Source organism: Erythrolamprus reginae, chromosome 2 (assembly GCF_031021105.1).
Source record: "Erythrolamprus reginae isolate rEryReg1 chromosome 2, rEryReg1.hap1, whole genome shotgun sequence".
Classification (NCBI taxonomy): domain Eukaryota; kingdom Metazoa; phylum Chordata; class Lepidosauria; order Squamata; family Dipsadidae; genus Erythrolamprus; species Erythrolamprus reginae.
In genome coordinates this window covers 98,561,299-98,585,901 of record NC_091951.1, presented here as the reverse complement: position 1 = coordinate 98,585,901, position 24,603 = coordinate 98,561,299, and the positions used below count along the sequence as shown (strand labels likewise).

At 41.1% G+C, this 24,603-nt stretch overlaps 1 protein-coding gene across 2 annotated transcripts in view; it reads right to left on the bottom strand.

The window, feature by feature from the left end:
• Positions 1 to 206: 206 nt before the first annotated feature.
• Positions 207 to 24,603, bottom strand: part of GFRA3 (GDNF family receptor alpha 3) — a 62,059-nt gene continuing 37,662 nt past the window's right edge. For both annotated transcript variants that reach the window (XM_070738902.1, XM_070738903.1), the window contains exons 2-8: positions 10,189 to 10,482; positions 7,527 to 7,619; positions 6,027 to 6,360; positions 5,284 to 5,393; positions 4,604 to 4,738; positions 2,940 to 3,070; positions 207 to 2,712 (exon numbers count right to left, since the gene is read on the bottom strand). In XM_070738902.1, coding sequence (XP_070595003.1) covers positions 2,566 to 2,712; positions 2,940 to 3,070; positions 4,604 to 4,738; positions 5,284 to 5,393; positions 6,027 to 6,360; positions 7,527 to 7,619; positions 10,189 to 10,482 — 1,244 coding nt within the window. In that variant the 3' untranslated portion in view covers positions 207 to 2,565. The remainder of the gene's footprint in view (positions 2,713 to 2,939; positions 3,071 to 4,603; positions 4,739 to 5,283; positions 5,394 to 6,026; positions 6,361 to 7,526; positions 7,620 to 10,188; positions 10,483 to 24,603) is intronic.

The following is a 24,603-nucleotide window of genomic DNA, read 5'->3' as shown; positions in this document are numbered from 1 at the left end:
ACTCTCAAAATAGCTGAGGAATGTTTTCTGAGTCTAGTTATATGCACACAACTGAATAGTGCAAACAGCGATGAGATTATAGAAAGGCTTAGTTCCATTTTCATAACTGAGATTAAGAGCTGTCTGTATTGTAGAATCATCACAGAGGTACTGACATTCAATATACCATCTCTTGCGGAATTCAAGTAGAAAGAAGATGCCCAGAGTTACAAAGTAAACTTTATTTTTGACATTATAAACTGAATCACATGTACAAGATATTGGAATTTTTATTACAGTAATTCAGAATATTCTCACTTCTTTTATATTTGCCAAGAGACCTAGACAATATGCTATAGACATTTGATAACATTTTAGGAATGTCTAGTGCTCTGCAGTTTCTCCTCTCAGGAGAGGCATGGGAGCTGTTGATGTATTCAATATTATATGAAATAAAATCAATATAATCATATAAAAAGTGATAAAGTAAATAGAGGAGGAACAATACTTTAGCTGAAAATGCTCACTGGTATGTCCCAGGCCAATATTCCTGAACCATGGTAATTTTAACATCTATGGACTTCAATTCCCAGAATTCTCCAGTCACTAGAATTTCTGGAAGTTGAAATCCATGTAACTTAAAAAGTTGCCACCGTGGATAAACATTGAGCTTGGCAGTTATAATACCACCTTTCAATATCTTGTTCTCCCCGTTATCATATACTGTACATAGGAAGTACAGTATATGAGGCCTATAGAATGATTGGGACATTCTCCTCCTATCTGTGGGAAGGAGAGAGAAGCCTAAATTAGCCTTTCTTATTTCTCTAGGTGTGCATGGACCTCGGGAAACACAAGTGCAGCCCAGGTGTGAACAAAAAAAAGTTCATCAAACTTGTAATTGCATTGTTGTACCTTTAGCTCTTGTAGGTCTATTATGAATGTAATAACTGCAGAAAGTCAATCATGGAAAACAATGCTATGATTTTTATTATCTTCACCTTTTTACTTATTACAAAGTTTTTACAAACTTTCCAATACTTTGCCTTTTTGTCATGTGTTCTTAATGGAAATTGTAGACTCTTTCCAGTGTTGCGAAATTATTAACTTTATTTAAATGAATTTTATAACTCCTCCATCTTCAGACTTTGACAAAAGTCCAAATGCTTAATTCCAGTCTATAATATTTTCTAATATTTTCAGTCAGAATTGTTTTAAAAAATTGTTAAGATTTAATATTGTTATGTTCCTTCTGACAACGCTTATCATTTCTTGCTTTTTAAAAAATAAGCCATGTTTCCAAATTTTTTTACAAATATAATTGCAAATGTAAAAAGTGGGGGCAAACCCTTCTATAATTTCCATAATAGGAGCCATTGTTACTGTGGAATAGTGTACGAATCCATGCAAATAAGCCCTCCATTTTTTATGCTAAGTATACAGTAAATGAAGATGAAGCTCCACATCCTTCATTGTTCAGAAGACAAACCAATGCCACAATAAAAAAGTGCACAACACTTGATGTAGAGATAAAATTATATGTTGTGTTACAATTTTGGTTTAGAATAACCACCATTATGGAATGCAGCACAGTCTTAATCCTTACTCATAACAGGCAATTTCACAGCCACAACATTCCAATTCTTTAGAATAAGAAGGAAAGAGATGCAGTGAAGAACTATTGGATTTACTTGATAGTTCTTTCAAAATATGAAGGTTTCTTATGGTGATGTCCATATGAGAAATGTAAATACGGTAAGTAATCTATAAACAGCATTAACAGCATACCATTGCAATTTAAAAGAACAAGATATAATATCACAGTTTCTACATCCACAATTGTCAGATCATGGATAACTGTTAATTCTACATAATGTACAGAAAAGTTTGTAAGGGGATGCTAACTTATGGCAAACAACATTTGATACATCTAGGAATCTCTTGTGCATAAAATCTTAGCTTGCATGTGAACTCTTGTGAAAATCTGAACTTCGTAGCTATTACTAAGATAGATCCATTTTATTGAAAAAAATACATAAATCCATCTTGGCTCAAGTTGATTAAAATATCCTCTGAATATACATTAAGATTAGTTGGGCAAACAAGAAACCATGTCCAGAGGCTACAGTTCAGTATCATGCCCTTAACATAACATTTTTTGCCTTGGCTGATTAAAAAAAAAAGACTTCTCTACAACATAGTCCTGAAAACAATCCAGATGTTGGGGTTTTCTTTGACCAGAAATTGTACATCATTTAACAGACTAAGTAAGGATGAATCAGATTTTCTTTGTCTTCTTAAAGAGGATATCTTGGAATATGAAAATTTTACCCTGGTTTAGATTTTAAAAACTAGTCCTTAGAATCTCCTATCTGCTTGCTTTTTCCTCAGGGCGGGAAGGTAATCTGAACTCCCCGTCATCTCCCACTGGCTTCTATTGCAACTGTGTACAAAAATGAGTCAAAGGGCCACTGTGCTGATAGGTTAAACAAATATGCAGGGATCAATGCTTCCTCTCTGCATGAAACAAGTCAGTTTCCCCTTCACAAGGAAATATACAATAGTAGCAATGAAATTCATATTAGGTTAAGGTGGGCCAAGAAATAAGAATGCTAAGGTTAAGATCAAGGTGAGTGAGGAAAACTGAGCTCTGGGATATTCAGACGTTGGGGTTGATCTTTGGTTTAGGGTAAGAATTTCAGAATCTTTCTTCTCCTCCTTTACCTCAGGTTCCTATAAAAAAAGGGAGACAAAGAAAGAGGGAAAACATTAAGTTCTGATTGGATGTATCTCATTTAAATTCTCTCTTCCTCCCCTTTTTTTCCTGCTGGACGTTCTGGAGGCCTCTTTGGATCAAAGGTGAAAACCTCCCAGAACATATTTAACTGAAAACTGATAATTTTACAGCCATATTGTATCTCTGATTTCAGTTATAGTATTATTTAACACAATTAACTTACCTGATATAGTTTCTCAGTGAACATTGTGCTGGTACCATCTCCTTGAATGTCTAAGGAAGGGGTGAATTGTGCTTGGTCCTGCACCTCCTTATTCTTTTCGCCAAGATTCATCTCAGCTTGGATTGCATTATCTGTGACATAGACAATAATGAGGAGTATTGCTCATACGTCCATTATACAAATTCTGAGCCTTTGGTTGAATGCTCTGGTACAGTGATGGTTAATTTTCAAACTGATGGTTAACCTTTAAACTGCCGAAACTGACATGCGCACAGAACCTGAAAGGGAGCAGCTGGCTGGTGCGTGTGCATGTGTGTGTGTGTGGCAGCCAGCTGCTCTTCCAGGTTCTCTCGCACACATACTTGCTGGCCAACTGGTCCGTCTTGCATTTGTGCAATGAAACCCAGAAAAGCAGCTGGGAATGGCGCATGTGCCCACAGAAAGGGTTCTGTGTGCCACCTCTGGCACGCATACCATAGATTCGCCATCAGTGCTCTAGTAACTGCTCATACATCCATTATATAAATTCTGATCAATTGATTGAAGGCTCTAGTTTTAGCAGAGTAAATATGCTGGCAAATTACTATATTTATATTTTTCACAAGTCTCTATCAAAAAATAGCAGGCATGTTTCATTCTTCTCTAGCTACACAGAAACCTGCAGTTTCTTTATTCATCTATTTTTGGCTTTATGCAAGAGCATTTTGGCAATTAACTCACTGTAAATTGCTCTTGATCAAGGAAACTATTCCAGAGTAATATATCACTAGCCTTGGCAGGGACTGGAATTTATCAATCAAGTTCAGGCATATGTCTTTCTTCCCTTCCAAAGAGGCTAAGAGAATCTGATAATGAATCATAATTAAAAATTAATCAAGAAGCACAAAGAACCTATTTCATAAGCATTTTTTCCAATTTAAAAAGGTGAAACACTAAGAATTTAAACCAATATTTAACCTCACTTTTACAATAGTGAAAAATATTTATCTTACAAGGCTTAACTTTCTAAACTCTATAGGCAATGATAGGAATAGAAAACAAATCTATATTTTAGTGCTCAGGTGACTGTCATCTTTCCAGTATCAGCAGAAAGAACATAATGCTTACTAAAACATAAACTTATCTTACTGAATGCAGATGTATGGTAATTAATGAAGTAAGATATTAATAAAGTAACACATTAATTATAATTAACGATAAAGACACAATATGCAATATATTGTATATTGCTTATTGCAATATATTGCACCGGAATAAAAGTCTGGTTTCAAATTTTCTTTCCAAAATGTGAAAGAAATTAAAGGCATTGGATAAATTGAAACTAGTGAATGAAGACAAGAGTAGCATATTTTTTTTATATTTTCAATATCCTTTGAGATTGCAGCAAGGTATAAATGTAAAAAATGAATAAATCTCATCTGCAGTCTAATCTTTCCCCATGAATTTCACCAATCTTTATGAAAAACTGACCACCATTGAAAGACTGGTGGTATATACATATAGCATTTATTAAAGTCTTCTAGCAATAACTTTCAAATTTTACACTGCATAGAAATCTACTTTCATTTCTCCATGGAATTCTCTGCCAATCTATTTCACTGGGAAACTTTTACGGTTGGAAAAACCAAGATTTGCCCCAATATTCATATTCAATATTGACTTACTGAGACACTTATTGCTGGAAAATAAGTTAAGGATTTGATCACAGTCCTCTTTATGGTTGCCACTGTTTGTACAGGAACACCAAAGTGTGATCTCAGTACTGGAATTGCTCACATAATTGGGGGTCAAAGGTGTACCTGTTTCAAATAGAAGTGTTCATGAAATTACAAGATAATTTTAATCAAGATAGTTTCAAAACAGAGTTTTAAGGAATCAAGATAGTTTTAACAAAGATTTACTTTTTAATACCTAAACCAAAAAGGCTAAATACAAAACACAGAACTATTTTCTTTAAATGTGCAATAAAACTGATTAATCACTCTTTTCAATCAGCACCCTAAAACTATATAATCCTGATGTGGAAGTAAGCTGGTTTCAATAAACTTCCAGCATCACATTTTTGTCAGAGAAGTTTCAGTCCAGAGTGTATTGACCCCATGGGGATATTCTACAATGAGACACTAAGGATTACTATCAAAGATTAAAGCATAAGTTCTTTCTAAAATAAATCAAAAGATGTACTGATTTCAGCACCCTGTACCTAGAGTTAATCAGGCAAAGGATTATAGAAATAGAGGCGTCTCTGATGGGAGTATGGAGGCCCATTTGGACAGCACTGGTTAAAGTCAGAAAATATTTTCTATTAAACTTCCCAATAAACTCCACCAGCTCCAACACATACCAATCATCTTCATATAAGCCTGCAGACATGCTGCGTAATTCAGTGGAGAGCAGCCATCAGTGAATGCCTGTAACGATTTGCATTTTTCTTGGAAAACAGCCAGTCGGGATCTGACAGAAGATACAACTATCAGAATGACAAACCCCTTTATTAGCCTAAAATGATTTATTAATTTTCCAAGTATATGATAGGATAAATCAAAATCGAGCCATTTTTTAAAGTGGGAGTACTATATTCCCCTCCTCCCATTTTCATAAGAAAAATGAAGGACCTTAGGGATTGTAGTGAAACACCATGTCACATGAGTGAACACGATACTAAATCCCTTGTGTCTACTTCTGAATGGGTTGTTTATTTATTTATTTGTCAAACATGTATAGGATAGTAGTAGTTTGTATAACATAACGTAAGTAAAAAGTAACAATAAAAGAGGACAATAGGACAGGGATTGTAGGCATAGTGGTGCGCTTATGCACGCCCCTTACAGACCTCTTATAAACGGGGAGAGGTCAACTGTAGACAATCTAAGGTTAAAGTTTTGGGGCTTGGGGAAGAAACCACAGTCAGGTAGTGCATTCCAGGCAGTGATTGTGTGACTGATTGTGTAAACTTGTGTTCTTTTTAAATAGGTACTTCACACTATCAAAATTGTAACACATCCATTTTACTGGTTTTATAAACATTAACATTCAGATGACAATATGCCATAAAACGTATTCAGATAAACATTCCATTAGACCCACCTGCAGACATTATCCTTGAAGCAGGAGTCAAGCAAGAAGAGGCAATTGGGCTTGCTGCTGCTTAGAAAAGAACATTGTGGGACAATGGTTTGCCAGCGTCGTTCTCCACAAGCTTCATCTTGGCAAGGACAAAACAGGAGGCTCTTGGTAAAATCCAAATCAACCTTGTCAAAGAAGTGTCTCAGATTTCGGTGGCATATGCGTTGGTCACAGGGGTATCCTGTAGTGCAGGCCTGAGCATACTGTGTACGCTGACGCATGCATCTGTGGTCCAATTGGCAAGTATTAGCAGCAAACAGGCAGGAATTTGGCCTATCTTTGGTTCTATGGGAATCTATAAATACACAGAAACACAAGGATGTAACAGCAAATACCAGAAATGATTTGCCAAAGGAGATTAAACAAAAAGACAATTGCCAGAACCCTTCTACAATTCAACGATGAATTCTTTTTCTGTTTAATCTATCTCTTTTTCTTTGTTATTTATCCTATGTCAAATTTAGGACAGAAAGCTCATTGGGCCAACTCTGTAAAAATGGCATACACACAATGGCTTAATTAAAGAAATTATGAAATAAGAAAAAAATAAGTTGGAACGTTTGAAATAATGCCTCTTGCTTCTGCAAATCTATAATATTTCTTGCAAGACTTGGAAACTGCATGAGGAAAGTAGGTACTCCAGTGTTCAGCATTTTTGTCAGTAGTTGGAACAATGATTAGTTGGAGTTATATCCAGGTGGATAAACTGCTGGAGTTGGCAATGTCCTACCCATGGACAATGTACTCTCTGGACTCAGATGATTCTTCAAAATAATGCATGAATTGGGCTGGGAAATGTTTGTTCTTTAATTAGCCAGGTGAAAAGGAAAAAGTGTCTGGGGGATATTCTCTTGGAAACTGGACAGAATAGCAGAACAAAATACATCTGACAATGCAATTAAGTATTTAGAAAATCAGCTAATATTGTAGAAGGCGGAGCTGGGATTCCATGCAAGAGATGGGTGGATGGGGCACATAGCTATATTGGAATGGACAGCTATTGGGGTAAAAAATAACCTTAAATGTAATAAGCTTATGTGTGGAGATAAATAAGGTGATGGATTTGGAAGATATTTTATTTTTTGTTTTAGGTGGTAGTTTGTTTTGCCCTGATTGATAGTATGAGATATAATTTGGCTGGGAGTCTGATTTTGGAAAATTACAGATTAATTAGATTAATTTTGGCTTCCATTTCTGTGAAAGTAATGCTTTGGTTAGAGTATAAAACTGGGGGTTCAAAGAAGTGTCTTTGTCTGCCTCTATGCATTAATGTTCTTGAAACTATCTTTAAAATTAACTATCAAATATTTGCCTTTATCTCGGATTTAACCTTATGCAATTTATAGGGGGGGAAAGAGACCTGAATTTATTTAATTTCTTCATGAGATTTTTTTACTATCTTAGTCTTAAGGCATTCTAGACAATATGCTAAAGATTGCAAATGGTTGATATAAATTCTACCTGAGACACGAGTTGCCAACTTGTTGTATTTTATCTTCGCAGCTTCTTTGTTTGTTATATCCCTATAGGGAAGAACCTCCAAATGAAAGTCATCTGTATAACACAAAAATTATAATTTTATCTGCTAGAGTACTGAAAAGTTCCCAAGAGATTATGAGAAACCATTACCTAAGAACAAGAGCTTTAGAAAATGGGCTTGCCTGATCACAGAAAATTGTACATTATACTGTTTACACAGTAAACAACAGTTAGTTTGGGAGGCAAACATTATAAAAGAACAGCCGGTCTGTATATTAACATTATTGAACTTAATAATTGCTAATAATAGACTATTATATAAATTGAGAAGAATTATGCTCAAAGTTACTATTTATCTAAAACAATATGAAGATGAATACTTTAAGTTCTTAACATAGGTTCCAGAATAAAATTGTTTCAATTACCGTATTTATTTGTCTTCACATTATATATGTAGGATATATATCCTTGCTAATTGTGGTTTAGATCATGAAGTGTTGGTGGCAGTTTATAGCTAAAATATGTACCATAAAAAAAACAGTGCCTGGAGATGGTCTCTGTTCCAGAGGTTCAAGTCCTAGCACTGTATGACAGGGTGAGCTCCTGTCACTTGCCTCAACTTCTGTCCACCTAGCAGTTTGAAACAGGGATGCAGCCGACACTATCCAGCTCGTGCATGGTGGGTGGTTTGGTGAGCTGTTTGTGCCGCTGGTGGGAAGCTGTGCCTTTCCAAACGGGGACCTCATCATGTCCTAGGTTTGACCCTCTGTGCATGCGCAAAAGGCGTTGCGCATGCGCAGATGACAATGTGTGTGCAAGTGAAGGAAGCCAGTAGGAAAGGTAAATGCATTTTATCCTAGGTTTGAAAGTATGTTCTATGCAAGTAGGTACCACTTCGGGTGGGGGGGGGGGGAGGCAATGAGTTGGTGCTCTGTGCAGGCAGTCAGATTCCTGGCAGCGCCCATTTATGAGGTAGCTCCAGGGAAGACGGGGGCTAGGATGGCACTGCAGAAAGAGCCATCTGACTTCCTTTCTGGTACGAAGCCAGTTCTCCCTCCTGTGGTGCACTTTGGGAAGTGTACGAGCGTGTCCTACAACAGAGCTGGTAAACTGGTAGCCAAACTATTAGTGTGCAATAGCATTGTAGTCTCCTGGCTAATGAAACAAATATAACAGATATTACACTTTGGATGTTATATATAACCACTTTGCAATTTATAACCACTTGAAAGGAGGAAGCAGGAAATAAAGAACAGGTTTGTGGGTTATATTGACAACCAGAATGGGAATGCCTGTTATGTCACCCTAGCACAAAGGCACTCCAGGAACCTTTCTTTTTTCTATTGTGTCATGGTTGTCCATATCAACAAATTGCATCAGATTTACTATGTGTATAATGTAACACATTTTAGTAGCTATCGGTTTACTCCATACAGTTCTGTATAAGGCTGCATTAGTTTGGCACCTATTAGTCAGTTTAAGAAGGTGCACACAAATAGCCACCATCTCCCAGCCATTGTCCTCTATTATTTTCAGAAGTAGGAATGTCCAGTTCTTTCGAACACGGCTCTTCTCTTTATCTGCTAAGTCTTTAAACCAATTCCAGTTTGGAGATTCGGTTCAGCCTAAATGTTCAGCTGATGAGCGGTGGCAATAAGAAACAGCCTCTAGCTGTTTCTGTCCCCTGGCTCAAGGTTGGGTTTCTTCAGAAACATCCTGATGACTATGTCTTTCAAATAAGGTGGAGCTCACTTCTGTTGCTGAGGCATCTATAACTCCTAGAGCCAGTTTGGAAAGAAAATAACCCTTCCTACACAGGAAATAAGGACAGTAACTGGGATTAGAGATGGGAATAGCAAAATCTACAGTACACCAATTTGGGGTTTTTTGTTTTTGTTTTTACTGGCTGATGGATGGGAGGATACAGCAGAAGGGACCAATACCTTGAAAATGGCAAACCAAAATGCCCATTTAGATGTGGGATAGGGATGTGTGTGGGAGAGGTGTAGGGTAGTACAAAAAGGGACAACAGTCACATATTGACAGGTGGTCTCTTGTATAAAGGGGTTTCATTCAGTATGCAATAAAGATTTTTAACTTTATGCTGTGTCAAGCATCTAGGCAGTTTCTGCTGAGTTTGAGCCAGGGAGTCTGTCAATGGGATCCCATGGAGATACATACAACAAAAGTCATCTTGGCTTTCTCCTGCATATAGCTCAGTCTGAGGGATCATCTTAAGAAAAGAAGACACTTCCAAATGGGGTCTTTGATCCCAGTCCTTCATCATTTTTTCTGGTTCCTGGACAACAACAACCTCTTTGTCCTTGCATAAACGTGGCATTGTAATTCTCATCTTTTAAGGCATAAAACACGTGTCTGTGTTACAAGCCTTTCTAACGTAACATATTATGATATATAGTGCTCCTTATGGCCCTGAGCATAAGGGGGTTGGACTTCAGTCTGCAGTTTCTTTATTTAAAAGTCTCAAATGGAAAAGCTGGGAAATACCGTAATAAGGTTCTAGACATTGATGCCAGGTATTTTCCTCTTAGGTCTAAGCATTTGTTTCTACCAGAATGTTGGATATTTTTCTCTGTTACCTAGTGATACAAGAAAATCAATCATCATCAAGTTTCTATCAAACCTGGTGTTATAGTTGCATAAACAGTCCGGTAGATTTGCAAGCAGCGGCCTTCCTTCTTCTGTAAACGTTGATGACATTTGCAGTGCTGAAAATGACTATTTCTCATTTTTATTTGTGCCTCTGTGCATCTGTTCTTGGTTTCTGGGTGCAGAAAGATGTAACTGTTCTGAGAAAGATGCTGGGAACAGTTTTGCAGGATGTGATAGGTGGCACTGCAGGAAGGCTCAGCTAGACAAAGGGCCTCAGCTGTTAAACAGTTGTTTGGATGCTCAAAGGACATAACTTGGAATCCTCCTGTTTGAGAAAAGAAGGAACATCATCATTTTATATATACATAGTGCAGCCAACTGCTCATCCCAAAGTATTGGTTACCAAAGAAGCCTTCCTAATTTCATGTTCAATTGGTTTCAAGTGAGTCAAGTTCAATAATTCCTTCATAAATTATCTAGATTGCATTGATTAAGAGCATTAAGAACTGTTAAAGAATGATGTAGGCCTGTTTCACTTAAGGGATTCTTAGTAATATTAAGTATATCATAAAACTCTTATACAAGTCTTTAAAAACTCTGCAAGGATCAGCTGGTATCTGAACTTGATTAATATCATTAGAGTTTTTTGTGGCACAGAATTTCTTTTAAATTTACTTTAACAGGGCAAGAAGAACTGACCGTGAAGATATCATATAGGTAACAGTACTAATATTTAAATGATAGTAAATGAGATTATGCTGATAAGGTTGTAAGCATACTGCTACATTTAGATTAACAAATCCAACTAGTAACAAGTTTTTGAAGAAATTGGAAAAATTACCCAATCATCTTTTACAATAAATCTTCTTGATTCATTAGTTCATATTTCCTGAGAAATATATATGAATTCATTGGTTTAATGTGTGACTAGATTTGTCATTGTAAAACACTAAAAATTAGAGCAACATCAAAGCAATCAACCCTTACTTTCCATGTGTCCATGAAATACAACTTCCATTCAATTAACTATATTAAAAATACCACCATTTGTTCTAGTTAAAAATTAAACACAACAGAGTTTTGGAGAAAAAAATATATACAAAGACCATGTTTCCCCAAAATAAGACCCTGTCTTATATTTTTTTGAACACTGAAATGAATGGTTGGCCTTATTGCCATGCACATTAAAACCCAATTGGGCTTATTATTAAGGTAGTAACTATGATCATATTTATTAGCTATGTTAACAATGTTCTTATCAACAGATTAGCTTGCTCTGTATAAATGTCATTTTAAATTTTAAATATGAGTAGTATTAAGAAACATACATACAAATATGGTGTATGCTACATTTATTCCATTTTAATTCTTTTTAATCTGCTTTTATTTCTTTTTCTTTTTTAAAAAAATTACCGTATTATAAGACACTCCAGATTATAAGACGTATCGAGCTTTTGGGGAAACAAGGGGGGGGGGAATCTGCCTCTGCCTCTCAGCAATTTGCTTCCTTGCAGCAAACACCAAACAGCCTGCTCGGCTTCAGCGCAGCCTGATTTAGCACAAACAGCTCATTTGCGGTTGGATCTGCCTCCTGGAATACCGCCTATCAGCTGTTCCAGGCTGCCACCACCTATTGCCACTGTTGCCACTGCCATCTATCTCCGTTTCCAGATACCCATTTTTGGCTTCCACATGTCCCACTTTCAGCCTCCATGCACCCCATTTTTGGCCTATTCCAGGTGGCGAGAATAGATGGAGGTGGTTGCAATTACCACCACCTGGGATGGGACAAAAATGGGGTGTGCGAAGGCCAAAAATGAGGCACGCAGAGTCCAAAAATGGGGCAGTGGAGGCAGCAGCAGTGATGGCAATCCCTGCAGCCTGGAACAGCTGACAGGCAGTATTCCAGGAGGCAGATTCAACCGCCAATCAGCTGTTCATGCTAAATCAAGCTGTGTTGAAGCTGACCAGGCTTTTTGCTGGAAGGAGGCAAATTGCTGGAAGGCAGAGTCTGAAGGGTAGAGGCCCGCAGGTAGGCAGGGCTTCAGTAACATTTGCTATAAGACACAGACATTTCCACCAACTTTTGGGGGAAGAAGTGTGTTGTGAGTGCTCCTCAGTCACCTCTGGTAATGAAAGATACTGAGGAGGATGAGCCAGGCCCATCAGGGTACCCTGGGCCAGTGGTGTTGCCAGCTGATGCAGAGAGAGAGTGAGGGAGAAATAGACCTGGATGAACCCGAAGGATCACCAGAGGTGGCAGATATGCCAATGAGGGATTTGATAGCATGTCCAGTCAACGAAGCAGTGGAAGTGATGTGCCGGTGCCTGGAGGCTGTTGGGGCCTGGATGGTGTCAACAAACTCAAACTCAACCTAGACAAGACGGAGTGGCTGTGGGTCTTGCCTCCCAAGGGCAATTCCATCTCTCCGTCCATTACCCTGGGGGGGGGAGACTACTGACCCCCTCAGAGAGGGTTCGCATTTGGGCGTCCTCCTCGATCCACAGCTGACATAGGAACATCATCTTTCGGCTGTGGCGAGGAGGGCGTTTGCCCAGGTTTGCCTGGTGCACCAGTTGCGGCCCTATTTGGACAGGGAGTCATTGCTCACAGTCACTCATGCCCTCATCACCTCGAGGTTCGATTACTGCAACGCTCTCTACATGGGGCTACCTCTGAAAAGTGTTCGGAAACTTCAGATCGTGCAGAACGCAGCCGCGAGAGCCATCGTGGGGCTTCCAAGATTCGCCCACGTTTCTTCAACACTCCGTGGCTTGCATTGGCTGCCGATCAGTTTCCGGTCACAATTCAAAGTGTTGGTCATGACCTTTAAAGCCCTACATGGCAATGGACCAGATTACCTCCGGAACCGCCTGCTACCGCACGAATCCCAGCGACCGATAAGGTCCCACAGCCATTTGGCAGCCTGGTTGAGAGAGATTGACTGGCCCAAAGTCACCCAGAGGGCTACTAAGGCTGCAGGTCAATTTGGTACTAATGTAATTTCTTTTATTGTTTGTCACCTTCAAGTTCTATGAGATTTCTTTTGATAAGTGGGAACAGTTCTAACAGGTCTTCAAGTCTATCCATGTACTAAAAACATTGGTATTAAAGGAATGTCCTGATTGGCAGAGAGCTTTCATACCATCTGATGACATTGAAATATCGGGACGCCAGCATTTGTTGGTGTTTAAAAAAAAGAGATCGCAAAATCTACTTTTTTTACTTTTTTTCTGGGTACAGAACTATATTTGATTTTGGAAAGGAACCCATAATCTATAAAATTCCCTTGTATCCCAACAATTCTTAAGCTCTTTTCCCAAAACTTATTTCAATTTTTTAAAAAAATTCATTAGGTGCACGGGTGAGTTCTAACTTATCTCACTGCCAGTTCATTTCCTCCTGCGCCATGTGGCTGTGCCTTGTGAGCATGTGCACAGTAGCAATTGTTTTTTTTAAAGCTGAAAAACAAGATAGCAATGCATGCGCAGTGCCAGGGGAAAAAAACCAGAGAAAAAATTTGCCCAAATTCCTGGCCTCCACAGAACAGCACTGACCAATCCGGTTCCATGACATCATCATATATCACCAGCGGGCTGCTACCGGTTCAGGTGAACTGACCTGAACTGGTCACCTCTGTTTAGGGGCCATTAAGTTGCTTCTCTAGAATGATCTGCCCCCATCTTGGCCTTTCAAGTTTTCCAACAGTATACACATCTACATACAATTGAAATTCTCAATTTATTTATTTATTTATTGGATTTGTATGCCGCCCCTCTCCGTAGACTCAGGGCAGCATACAAATACAATTGTCAACTGGTGCACCATAGAGCAAAATCTTTTCAAACAAGATACTTTTAATGACCTTAATTATAGAATGCACCCACAATTCAGGACCTGTGACACCCATGGACTTGAAATTTGATTATTTTTTTAAAAATCACTTTATGACTGCATAAAAATCATCACAAACCATTTCCTGTGGTCAACTCCTGATGTTTGACACTTCAGTGTGGGTTACTTTCAAGGAGGACATATGGTTGGGCAGGGGGATGGACTAGATGATCTACAAGATCTCTTCCAACTTTGTTAATCTCCTAATTCCTCCCTGAATTTTTAGAATACATTAGAAACTTTGCCATTGTTGAAGGCACTGAGGAATCTGGTAAAGAAATATTTCTGAAGTGATGATCCCACAGGTCACAGGTTGTCTAGTTCAGTAGTGGGTTGTAAATCCCATCACTACCGTTTTGCTTGTGCATGTGCGCACACTCACACGTACGCACAACACTTCTGTACCTGCACAGAAGCATCCCAGGTGAGTGGACAAAGCCTCCTGCTGCAGCCGCTACTGGTTTGCTGAATCACTGGTCTAGTTGCACTATAATTAAGTTCATCCATCTTGGTGTTTGCTGTTTTCTTCTCTTTCCACTTTTCCCAGCTTTACATAATTCTTCAGAGTTTAAGGTGTTTGTGTAATGTGTCCACAATATGATACTCTTAGTCTGGACATTTGTGCCACAAGAATTCTAAATTGATTTAATGAATTATTCATCAATGTAGATCAGCACTGATGGTGTTTGGGTAATGAAATGTCTGCAAAAAAATAACCAAGATCAGAGAGCACCAAGAACCCCTAATTCCAACACTGAGCTACAAATATTCTCTTTTATCAGATTCATGTTTATTTGTCTTCTGCCAGCTGTGGTTGTCTTCACAAGAATTGTCTCCAATAATAAAGTACAAAAATATCAATATTCTTTCCATTCTTTGTTTGTTCAGATTCTAAGATTTGTTTTCATATATACATATATATTTGGTTTTCTTTTGTTTTCTCAGTTATTCAGCTATAATTTTTCTTATCAGTTCACCTTTTATAAAACCAGTTTGAACATCTGGCACCTCTGTTTGCATGGAAAGCTGTAATTTACATTGGTTGATTCTCAGCATTAGCTTCCTGGCGTGTGAAAAATTAAGGATTTGTGTAATAGTTTCCACAGTCTGTTAATTCTCTCTCTCTTTGGCACAGAGTGACCACTTCCACTGTTGTTTACTATAGCATTCTTCAGATTAACTGACATTGTTTAGTCAGAACCTTTACTCAATTTCTTGTGAATGTGGAATGTGTTCTAAGATATCTTAGATACAAGTGTCTCTACTATATTGAAGTTTATTATACTCCCTCTATTTTTATTTGATTTTCTCGGAATCAGTTTCCATCTGCCTACTGGAATCCTTTGACATTTCATCCTTTTCAAAGCTGGAATCTCCTTCTAAGCTTAGAAATCTTTTGGAAGACTGTCCTTGTTTCTTCCTCTCTATATCAATATTTAGCAATACTGCTCTTTGTCTCTACAAACAGCTCTCTCAAATTCCTTAAATAAGTTCCTTCCTGAGACTTTGTCTTTCTTGGATTGGCTCGTTTCTTCTTGGCAATTTCCACTGTTTGATCTAACATCCAGTTTGCTTCTTCTGTTTCTGGGTCTTTGGTTGCCTCTTTTCATGTTCAACTTTTAACAACTTCTTTGATTTCACTCCACAGTTTTTCTAGTGCCCTATTTATGACTTCCAGGTTTTGAATTAATTCCTTTTTTTGTAATTTTTTTCCTCCACAATTTCCATTTTTATGTCAACACATATACCTTAAAATGTCAATATTCTTACCTAGAAAGGTTCTTAAACAGAGGTGTTCTTAGGTAGAGCTACCACTGTATTTGTTATTAAAATCTTCCATCATTCCAACAGTTTCCATCGTCATCTAAATCCTATCAATATTGTATCAAGTTCATGAATTATCCAAATCTTATGTTTAATCAAATCTTGTATGCAAAAATAATTATTATTCAGGTTATATATTATTTCTACATTTGATCCACTTTTATTCTTTCTAATTCTCTGTTTTCACTATCAGTACAAATATTTAATTATATTAAATTAAAAAATTACTCTAACACGACCAAATATTTATCAATTTAGTATAAAATTATTAACCTATAAAAAACCTTTAAACTAAATAATTATATTTATTTATACCAAATTAACAATTGCATCCGGCACCAATCATTCATTTTCTTTTAATTTTTCAACTGGTTCCTTATTATAAATGTATCTTATCCACCCCCATTTTCTTAGGTCCTTCTTTCTTTCTTTTGCTTTTATACCAACAACTTCTTTTCCTCCAAACTCCTTTTCTTCTTTTTAAATGTATTATTTGTGTAGGTGCTTCATTCACTCTGGATTGCCAAAGTCTCCGTAAGTGCCACCAAAAGGCTCCTCTGTTAGCCCAGAAAAGCCTGAGATGGCCAGGATTAAAGGGGAAATGGCAGGAAACTGGCCGGGCCTTCGTGCCACTCTCAAATTTCCTGGAAATTTTTCCGGGCTCACATTCTTAAGTTGAAAATGGTTCTTGAGAAGAGGGAAAAAAATCTTGAACACCCTGTTCTTATCCAGAAAAGTACTTAAGTAGAGGCATTCTTAGGTAGAGGTATCACTGTGTAAATAAAAATCTTAAGAGGCTGAAAATTTGGGTGTGCCTTATAGGATGTAGCTTCTTTTGAAGCTTTTTTTTCCAGCCCTAACCAGGTGCTAACGATCTTCCCAGCTCTAACCATGCAGGCTTTTTCATTGTTACTCTTTGCTAAGAATGTTTTCCAAGGCCTAAGTCTTTGCAGGCTTTGTTTCATTGCTCTACTTGCTACGATGTTTCTTTCCAGCCCTAACCAGCTGCTTATGATGTTCCCAGCTCTTACTGGCTTGCAAGCTCTTTCATTGACACTCTATGCAAAGAATGATTTTTTAAAGCGCTAACCAGGGGATAAAATAATGTGCTAAAACTGATCAGACTCAGGACGCTAGCCAGATGAATATCTGGTAGGCAGATTTCCCCCCCTATTTTCCTCTTTCTAAACTAAGGTGCGTCTTATACTTTGGTACATCTTATATTCATAAAAATATGGCAATCATCAACCTGTCCTTAATTTTCAATGCCTTTTTCACTTTGGTCACTGCAATTCCCTGCAGAGAGGGGCGGCATATAAATCCAATAAATAAATAAATAACCATCCATTTGTTCTTTCTTTTCAGATCTCTTCTACTCTTTACTCTCTTCTTTCTCCAATGCACTTGCAAGGAGAGTCCAGGATGGGTTATTCTCAGCCTGACTGGCTGGGACTGAGTTCAATTTAAATATTTAAATATTAGATAGTCAGGCACCGCCCCCCCTTAGCCCTCCAGTCTAAAAAAACTCAGTCGCAGTAATGGGACTTTGAGTTCTTCCTCTGTCACACTTGATTTTATTGTGTGATTTTTAATAAATTAGTAATCATGTTTAAATTGAATTTTTTCTAATGTTATTTTCCTGTCCCCTTTTCTCTTTCAGGCACATCGCGGGGCGGCTTCAAGTTGGGCAGCGTGGGTTATTACCCTCCGTGGGTTTAACCCCCCTGAGCTGCAGCTCCCATAGTCGGTGGTACAAGCCACAGAGACTATTTTGAGGACCTGAAGGGAGCGCCCGGGTTGCTAACCTCCGCGGTAGCGCCCGGAGGAAGGCGGTCGGCTGACGCCATGGGGGGCCTGCCCCCCAGGGCGGATACGCCGCAAGAAGAATTGAGAAGCCTCAAGCAGCCCCGAGGAATCGCGCCCTTCCGAATCCCCCCCCCACCGCAGACGTACCGGCGGCGGATCGAGACATTGCAGGGGGATGAGGCAATGAACGCCGCCATATGGGGGGGCAGCAGGGCGGGAACGGAGGAGTTCCCGCCCGTTTTTTTCACTCCGGCGGCCATTTTCGCCCCAATGAGTCTGCCGTTTTCGGCAGGAGTTCCCGCCCACATCTCGGAGGGGCCAGGTCGGCTTGTGAGCCGGGGCCAGATCCACCGAGCCAATGAGTGGGTGGTTGCCAGGGCAACGGCAAGCCAGGCACCCTTTTGGCCCAATCGGATCGTTGGAGGGATCAGCTCTGCCTATTACAGAGCCCTCCACAGGCCCCAGGCTGCCCGGGTGATACGCAGGCGCACTAGGAGTTTTGGGCTTAAACAAACAGTTTTCTCTTCGCTGTTCCGATCTTGAGAAGGCTTGATTAATCACTCGTGGCAGCTCCCTTCCAGGCTCATTGTTTACATTAACCGTGAGTGCGATAAAAGGGAATTATGTCGGAGGCTCCAGCTCATGTGGGGGAGGAGGCCACTACCAACGTTAGGCCCAACACCCCCAAGGAAAAGAGCCACAAGCCTAAGGCCTCACAGGGCACCTCTCTCAGAGAGGCTGAAAAAAGAATAAAAGCCCTTGAAAAGCAGTTAGAGGCATCACAGAAGCAGGCCTCTTTGTCAATCAAGGCCTTTGGCCCTACACCTCCACCAGCCTCCCCCATACCAGGGGTAGCAGGCTCGGCATCTGAAAAGGACTGGTCACCTGACCGCCCTACACAACCTGCTCACGAGGTGCTTAACTGGGGGCGACAACAAAACATGTGGACTGGCAACCTCCAGTCTCAGACTTATGTGCCTCACCAATATGGCCCACCGCAGTCTACCTTCACGCCAACGGCGGCAGGACTGCGCAACGCCCAGGACACATGGCAGGCCATGCCTCAGACCCTGCAGGATTTGATTGCCAACGCGTTTGCCCAGGGTGTTGAGACTGGAGCTCACCAGCAGCAGGCCACAGTGGGTCAACCCCCAGTGAGAACCAGAGATCCATGGACTGCCCCGGAGTCATATTCCTTGACCGGATCTATGGAGGAGGACGACTCGTTAGAAAGGGACTACAGTGATAGGGAGGATGAACTGTCGGGGGATGAACAGCCTCCAGAGCAACCTGCCCCTACAGGCCTGTTCAAGCCCTCCCTGTTTAGGGTCCTGCTTAACAAGGCCAAAATCACCATCGAACAGGCAGGGGAGGCGGGGCAATCAGATCCCGCAGTTCCAACACAAGCTACCGGTGGACTTTTTGTCTTGCCCAAACAAGAAACTGTGAACATTCCTTCCTCCCATCTCTTTTTGGAAACTATACAGCGTCCTTGGGAGTACCCGGCGGCTGCACAGGGCCCCTCCAACCTGGACCGCAAATTTTACTCCTTTGACCAGCAGATGGAGGATCTGTTGACCTTCCCGACGGTAGACAAACCAGTCACCAGTCTGGTATCCAATGCCCTGGTCCCCTCGGAATCTCAGGAAGGGCTAAGGGCAGAGGATAAGAGGGCCGAGAACATTGTGCGTAAGACTCACCAGATGGCGGCCTGGGCCATTCGAGCCTCTTCTGCGGCCTCGTTCTTTAATAGGGCAACTCTCCTCTGGATTAAAGATCTTCAATCAAGAGTGGATCCTGAGGATGGACGCCTTCGCCAGGATCTTAACAAGGTCCTAGCAGCCACCGAATTCTCGGCAGACGCCACAGCCAACGCTGCCAAGTTCGCGGCCAGGGCCATGGCCTCGTCGGTTTCTTCCCGCCGGCTCATATGGCTACGCAGCTGGCAGGCGGACGTTAAGTCTAAATGGAGCCTGGCCTCTGCTCCCTTTAAGGGGAACAAGCTCTTTGGGGAGGTCCTCGACGACGTCTTAGTCGAGGACAAAGACAAGAAGAAGGTCATGCCCAAGTCCAAGAGACCGGACAGACGATTCACCCCCTATCAGAGGCGTCAGCCCTTTCGTTCAGAGCCCTCCTCGAGTAGTACCCAGGCATCGAGGCCGTACTTCCAGGGCTCCTTCAACCAGGGGTCATTTCGATCAGACAGGTCAACCCCACAGGACCGCAACAGGTCCTATCAAGGACGCCGCCCATTCAGAGGGGCTGGTCGGGGCTTCAAGAAAAACAAATGACTTATCAAGCTCTATTCCATTGGGGGGCAAACTAGCCCACTTCGCGGAGGCCTGGACCACTACGTCTTCAGACGCCTGGGCGGCGACCACTGTAGCTCAAGGCCTAAAAATCGAGTTCCTATATCCTCCTCCTCAACGATTCCTCCCATGTCGTATCCCTTCGGACGCTCAGAAGAGGAACCTCCTTTATCAAGAGGTCTCTCATCTCCTAGAGATAGGGGCCATAGAAGAGGTGCCCCCGGGGGAACGGGGCAAGGGGTTTTACTCCCTCGTTTTCCTTGTTCCCAAAACCTCCGGAGGGGTCAGGATGATCCTGAACTTGCGTCAGCTGAACCTATATGTAAAATACAGACGGTTCAAGATGCACTCGCTGAGGTCTATTCTTGCATCAATAAGACAAAAAGACTTCCTAACATCGATAGACCTCAGGGAAGCTTACTTACACGTCCCCATCTGCCCGTCACACAGGCAATTCCTTCGGTTCAGCCTGGGCGGGACCCACTTTCAATACAAATCAATGCCTTTTGGACTTTCCTCGGCTCCGAGAACGTTTACGAAACTCTTAGACGTTCTCACATCCTCTCTGAGACAACAATCGGTACGCCTCATGGCGTACCTAGACGACGTAATTATACTAACAAAGTCAAGGGAACAGGCGTATCGAGACTTGAACTTGACCATCCACATGCTCGAACGTCATGGGTTCACGGTGAACTGGGACAAGAGCCATGTAACACCCACAACCAGGTTGGCTCATTTGGGGACTACAATAGATACCACCCGGGGTATGGTTTTTCTTTCCCCGGAGAGGCGGGCCTCTATCAGGAGACTCCTACGGGATCTGGACGGTCAGAGATTCCCAAGACTTTCATTCCTATCAAAGATCTTGGGGACTCTGGTATCCTGCATCGATGTCATACCGTGGGCAAGACACCACTTGAGACCACTTCAGTGGTTCCTGCTTCCCTTCCAACGAACAAAGTCAAGCCACCTACACAGGAGGGTGCTACTTCACGGCGGGGTTCGCAAATCTCTCCGCTGGTGGAATTCCGCGGCCCTCGACAAAGGCTCCTCTTATCTGCCAATAGACCATCTTACAGTGACGACGGATGCCAGTTTAACCGGTTGGGGGGCCCATCTTGCCTCCCAGATGACCCAGGGCCTGTGGAACAATCAGGATTTGAAGGAGTGCAACATCAACTTCCTGGAGCTAAAGGCGGTCTCACTGGCCCTCCGGAGCTTCGCCCCCTGGGTAAAGGGTCGTCATGTCCTCGTTCTTACGGACAATGTTTCGACCCGAGCCCATATCAACAGGCAAGGGGGAACACGATCACGTCGACTAATGGCGGAATCGGAGTCCCTATTTCGATGGGCGGAGGGCAATTTAGCTTCACTCTCAGCAGAACATATCTCGGGAATAGACAATGTCTGCGCGGACTGGCTGAGTCGGGAGACCCTAGATCCCGGGGAGTGGCACCTGGAACCCACGATCTTCCAGGACATTATCAGGAGGTTCGGCGAGCCAGTATTGGATCTGTTTGCAACCTACCACAACACCCAGCTCCCCCGCTTCTTCTCCCGATTCCCTTCCCCCGGGGCGGAGGGAGTGAACGCACTTCGCCAACGTTGGCCGGCAGCCCTACTTTATGCCTTCCCGCCGGTCCCCCTGATACCGAAGGTGATTCGGAAGTTGCTGGTGGAACGAGCGGAGATCCTCCTGTTGGCCCCGTATTGGCCGAGACGCATCTGGTTTGCCGATCTGGTGGAACTGTCGATCTCAGCCCCCTGGAGGATCCCGGACCAACGAATAATTCTCACGCAGCATTTGGGAGGAGGGTATTACAGGGGGTATGCTCCTTTTCAGCGCCCCTGGTCCAGCCATCTCCCTCCCTTTGACTGTAACTTGGGTATATCCCATCCTGGACTCTCCTTGCAAGTGCATTGGAGAAAGACCGTTGAACTTACCTGAACGGTCTTCTCGATGCACTGCAAGGAGAGTCCAGACCCACCCGGCCTTGGGACCAGGGTCACAGTTTTAGTTAGAGTTTTATGAAGTTATGGGTTTATAGTTCAATAAAAACTTTATTTTGCATTACTGCTTCTTCGTACATATTAGACTGGAGGGCTAAGGGGGGGCGGTGCCTGACTATCTATCTAATATTTAAATTGAACTCAGTCCCAGCCAATCAGGCTGAGAATAACCCATCCTGGACTCTCCTTGCAGTGCATCGAGAAGACCGTTCAGGTAAGTTCAACGGTCTTTTTCTTCATCCTCCTTGTTTCCATTTCTTGCCAATATTATTTTTGTTAATGTTCATTATATTCCAACTGTTTTTATATTTCCTTTCCACCTCCAATCTTCATAAAACACTTTTTAGATATTCACTCATACACAAGGTCCAACCAACCCCTCGTAGTCACATGCTTCCATCTCATCAAAATCACACTTCACAAACTCAAAAGTTTAAAATCAGACTCCAGCTGCCAGCACTGATCTGCTTCCACAGCTTTTTATAATATCTTTTAAATAACAAATATTATCTTTGGAGAGGGGCGGCATACAAATATAATAATAATTATTATTATTGTTGTTGTTGTTGTTGTTGTTGTTATCAGTTAGTGAAGTGATTCTTTTTAACCCATGTCTCTGTTTAGATGCAATGAAGACTAATTTTCTTCAAATTCTTATATTTCAATCTCATCATTTCACAAAGTTTGTAGTCTTTTATAGTTCTTCATTTATCGTATTTTAAAATAATCTAATTCAGTTCACCAGGTTTCACAAATGCAGTCTAAACCAAATAGTCCAAATAGCACTGTTTTTGAGTTTCTTTTCAGCTCTAAGATAACTCTTTCTGTTCAAGGCTAGTCTCAGCTGTCAACATGAATAGGTTCCCACAGTCTGATGTAGTTAGTTTTCCAACCAGTAGATGGCATTGTCTGTTCCAAATAACACAAGTTTGGTTTTTTAAAATAAAGTATATTCTTTTATATATTAAAATTTAAATATTCTCTTCCAGATTTTATTTCTCAATCATTTTCAATCATTTTAGTTTCACCCAGTCTTTAAAAAAAAGTTCTCCAAATTAGGCTTTAAATTAAGTTTCTTTTATTTTCTCTATGGTTTTTCAACTTGCTAGATAACCACTCCTCTCCATTTTGAAACATTTCCCCTCCTGTTGAATTTTTAACTTTTTTCTAGGTCTTTAAATTGGCCAAACACTTTTATACCTTCCTCTCTCTCTCTCTAACACATGCTTCGATCATGTTCCCAGATGACTCATAATCTCTTTAAGCAATCCTTCTGTTTGTGGCCCCCACAGCTAGGATAACAGGTTGTTTTTTACGGCGATTGGCTGAGAGGCTGTTTTCGGTTCCCTAAGAGGTTTGCACATACACCCAGTCCATCAACCAGTGCCTCTCTTTGTCCCCTCCCCTCCAGTAAGGTTCTGTCCCAACTTGTACTAGGTCTCCAGGCAGCTGGGATTTAGGATTCCCCTGTGGAGCGTGGGGAACTCCGTGTCATTGTGGCATTGACCACAGCCCCTGGTTTAGAATTAATTCCAGATGTTGCCTTTGAAAATAGTGGGCATTTGCTCAAAATCATATGACTACCACATAGAAATTGGCTTTATTCTTCTCCTCTAGCTTAATTTGGAACTTACATGTGAATAATTCATGATCTATTTCTGTTTCTCAAATATGTCTATAGCATAGTTTCTCAAATACTGTAATTCCAAGTTCATATTGCCAGGAAGATTAAAATAATAGAGATTTTAAACACCATTCAAACATTTCTATAAGACTGATTCAATAAAAGCCTCTTATTTTGCTTTGCATTTGCATTATTACTTGCTATTTTTATTTCATTTAACCTACATGCTATACAGTGATCCCTCGATTTTCGCGATCTCGATCTTCGCGAAAGGCTATATCGCGATTTTTCAAAAAATAATAAATTAAAAATACGTGTGCGGTTTTTTTCCTACACCACGGTTTTTCCCGCCCGATGACATCACACGTCATCACCAAACTGACGTCTGCCATTGCTGGTTGGCCGAAATCTTGGCCAATCAGCTTTGCCATCGCAAAAAGTTTGCCCGGCAACGGTGTTGCAGCAAAATTACAGCCGAGCAGCGGTCATTGCAAACATTTCGCCCGACAATGCTGATGGACAAAAATCTCGGCCAATCAGTGTTGTTTGCTCAGCGTGCTTTGGAACTTTTGGAACTTGTTAAGACTTGTTGGAAGATGGCTCCTAAACGTTGCACGTGGAGTGGAGGGCGGCGACGCTAAAAAGAGCAGGAAGATGCTGACAATTAAGGAGAAAATTGAACTTTTGGACATGCTGAAAGCGGGACGTTCTAATGTAGATGTTGGTCGGCATTATGGGATCAACGAATCGACTGTGCGATACATTCGGAAAGACGAAAAGAAGATAAGGCAAACTTCTCAGATAATGTTCAACAAGGCTGCAAAAAGAATGGTGACGCCTAGAAACAAACGCCTTATGAAGATGGAAGCTGCTTTGTCCGTGTGGGTACAAGACTGCCGCAAAAAGAGCATTGCTTTGGATACGAACACTATACGAACCAAGGCGCAGCAACTGTACAACCGTCTTGGAAACACA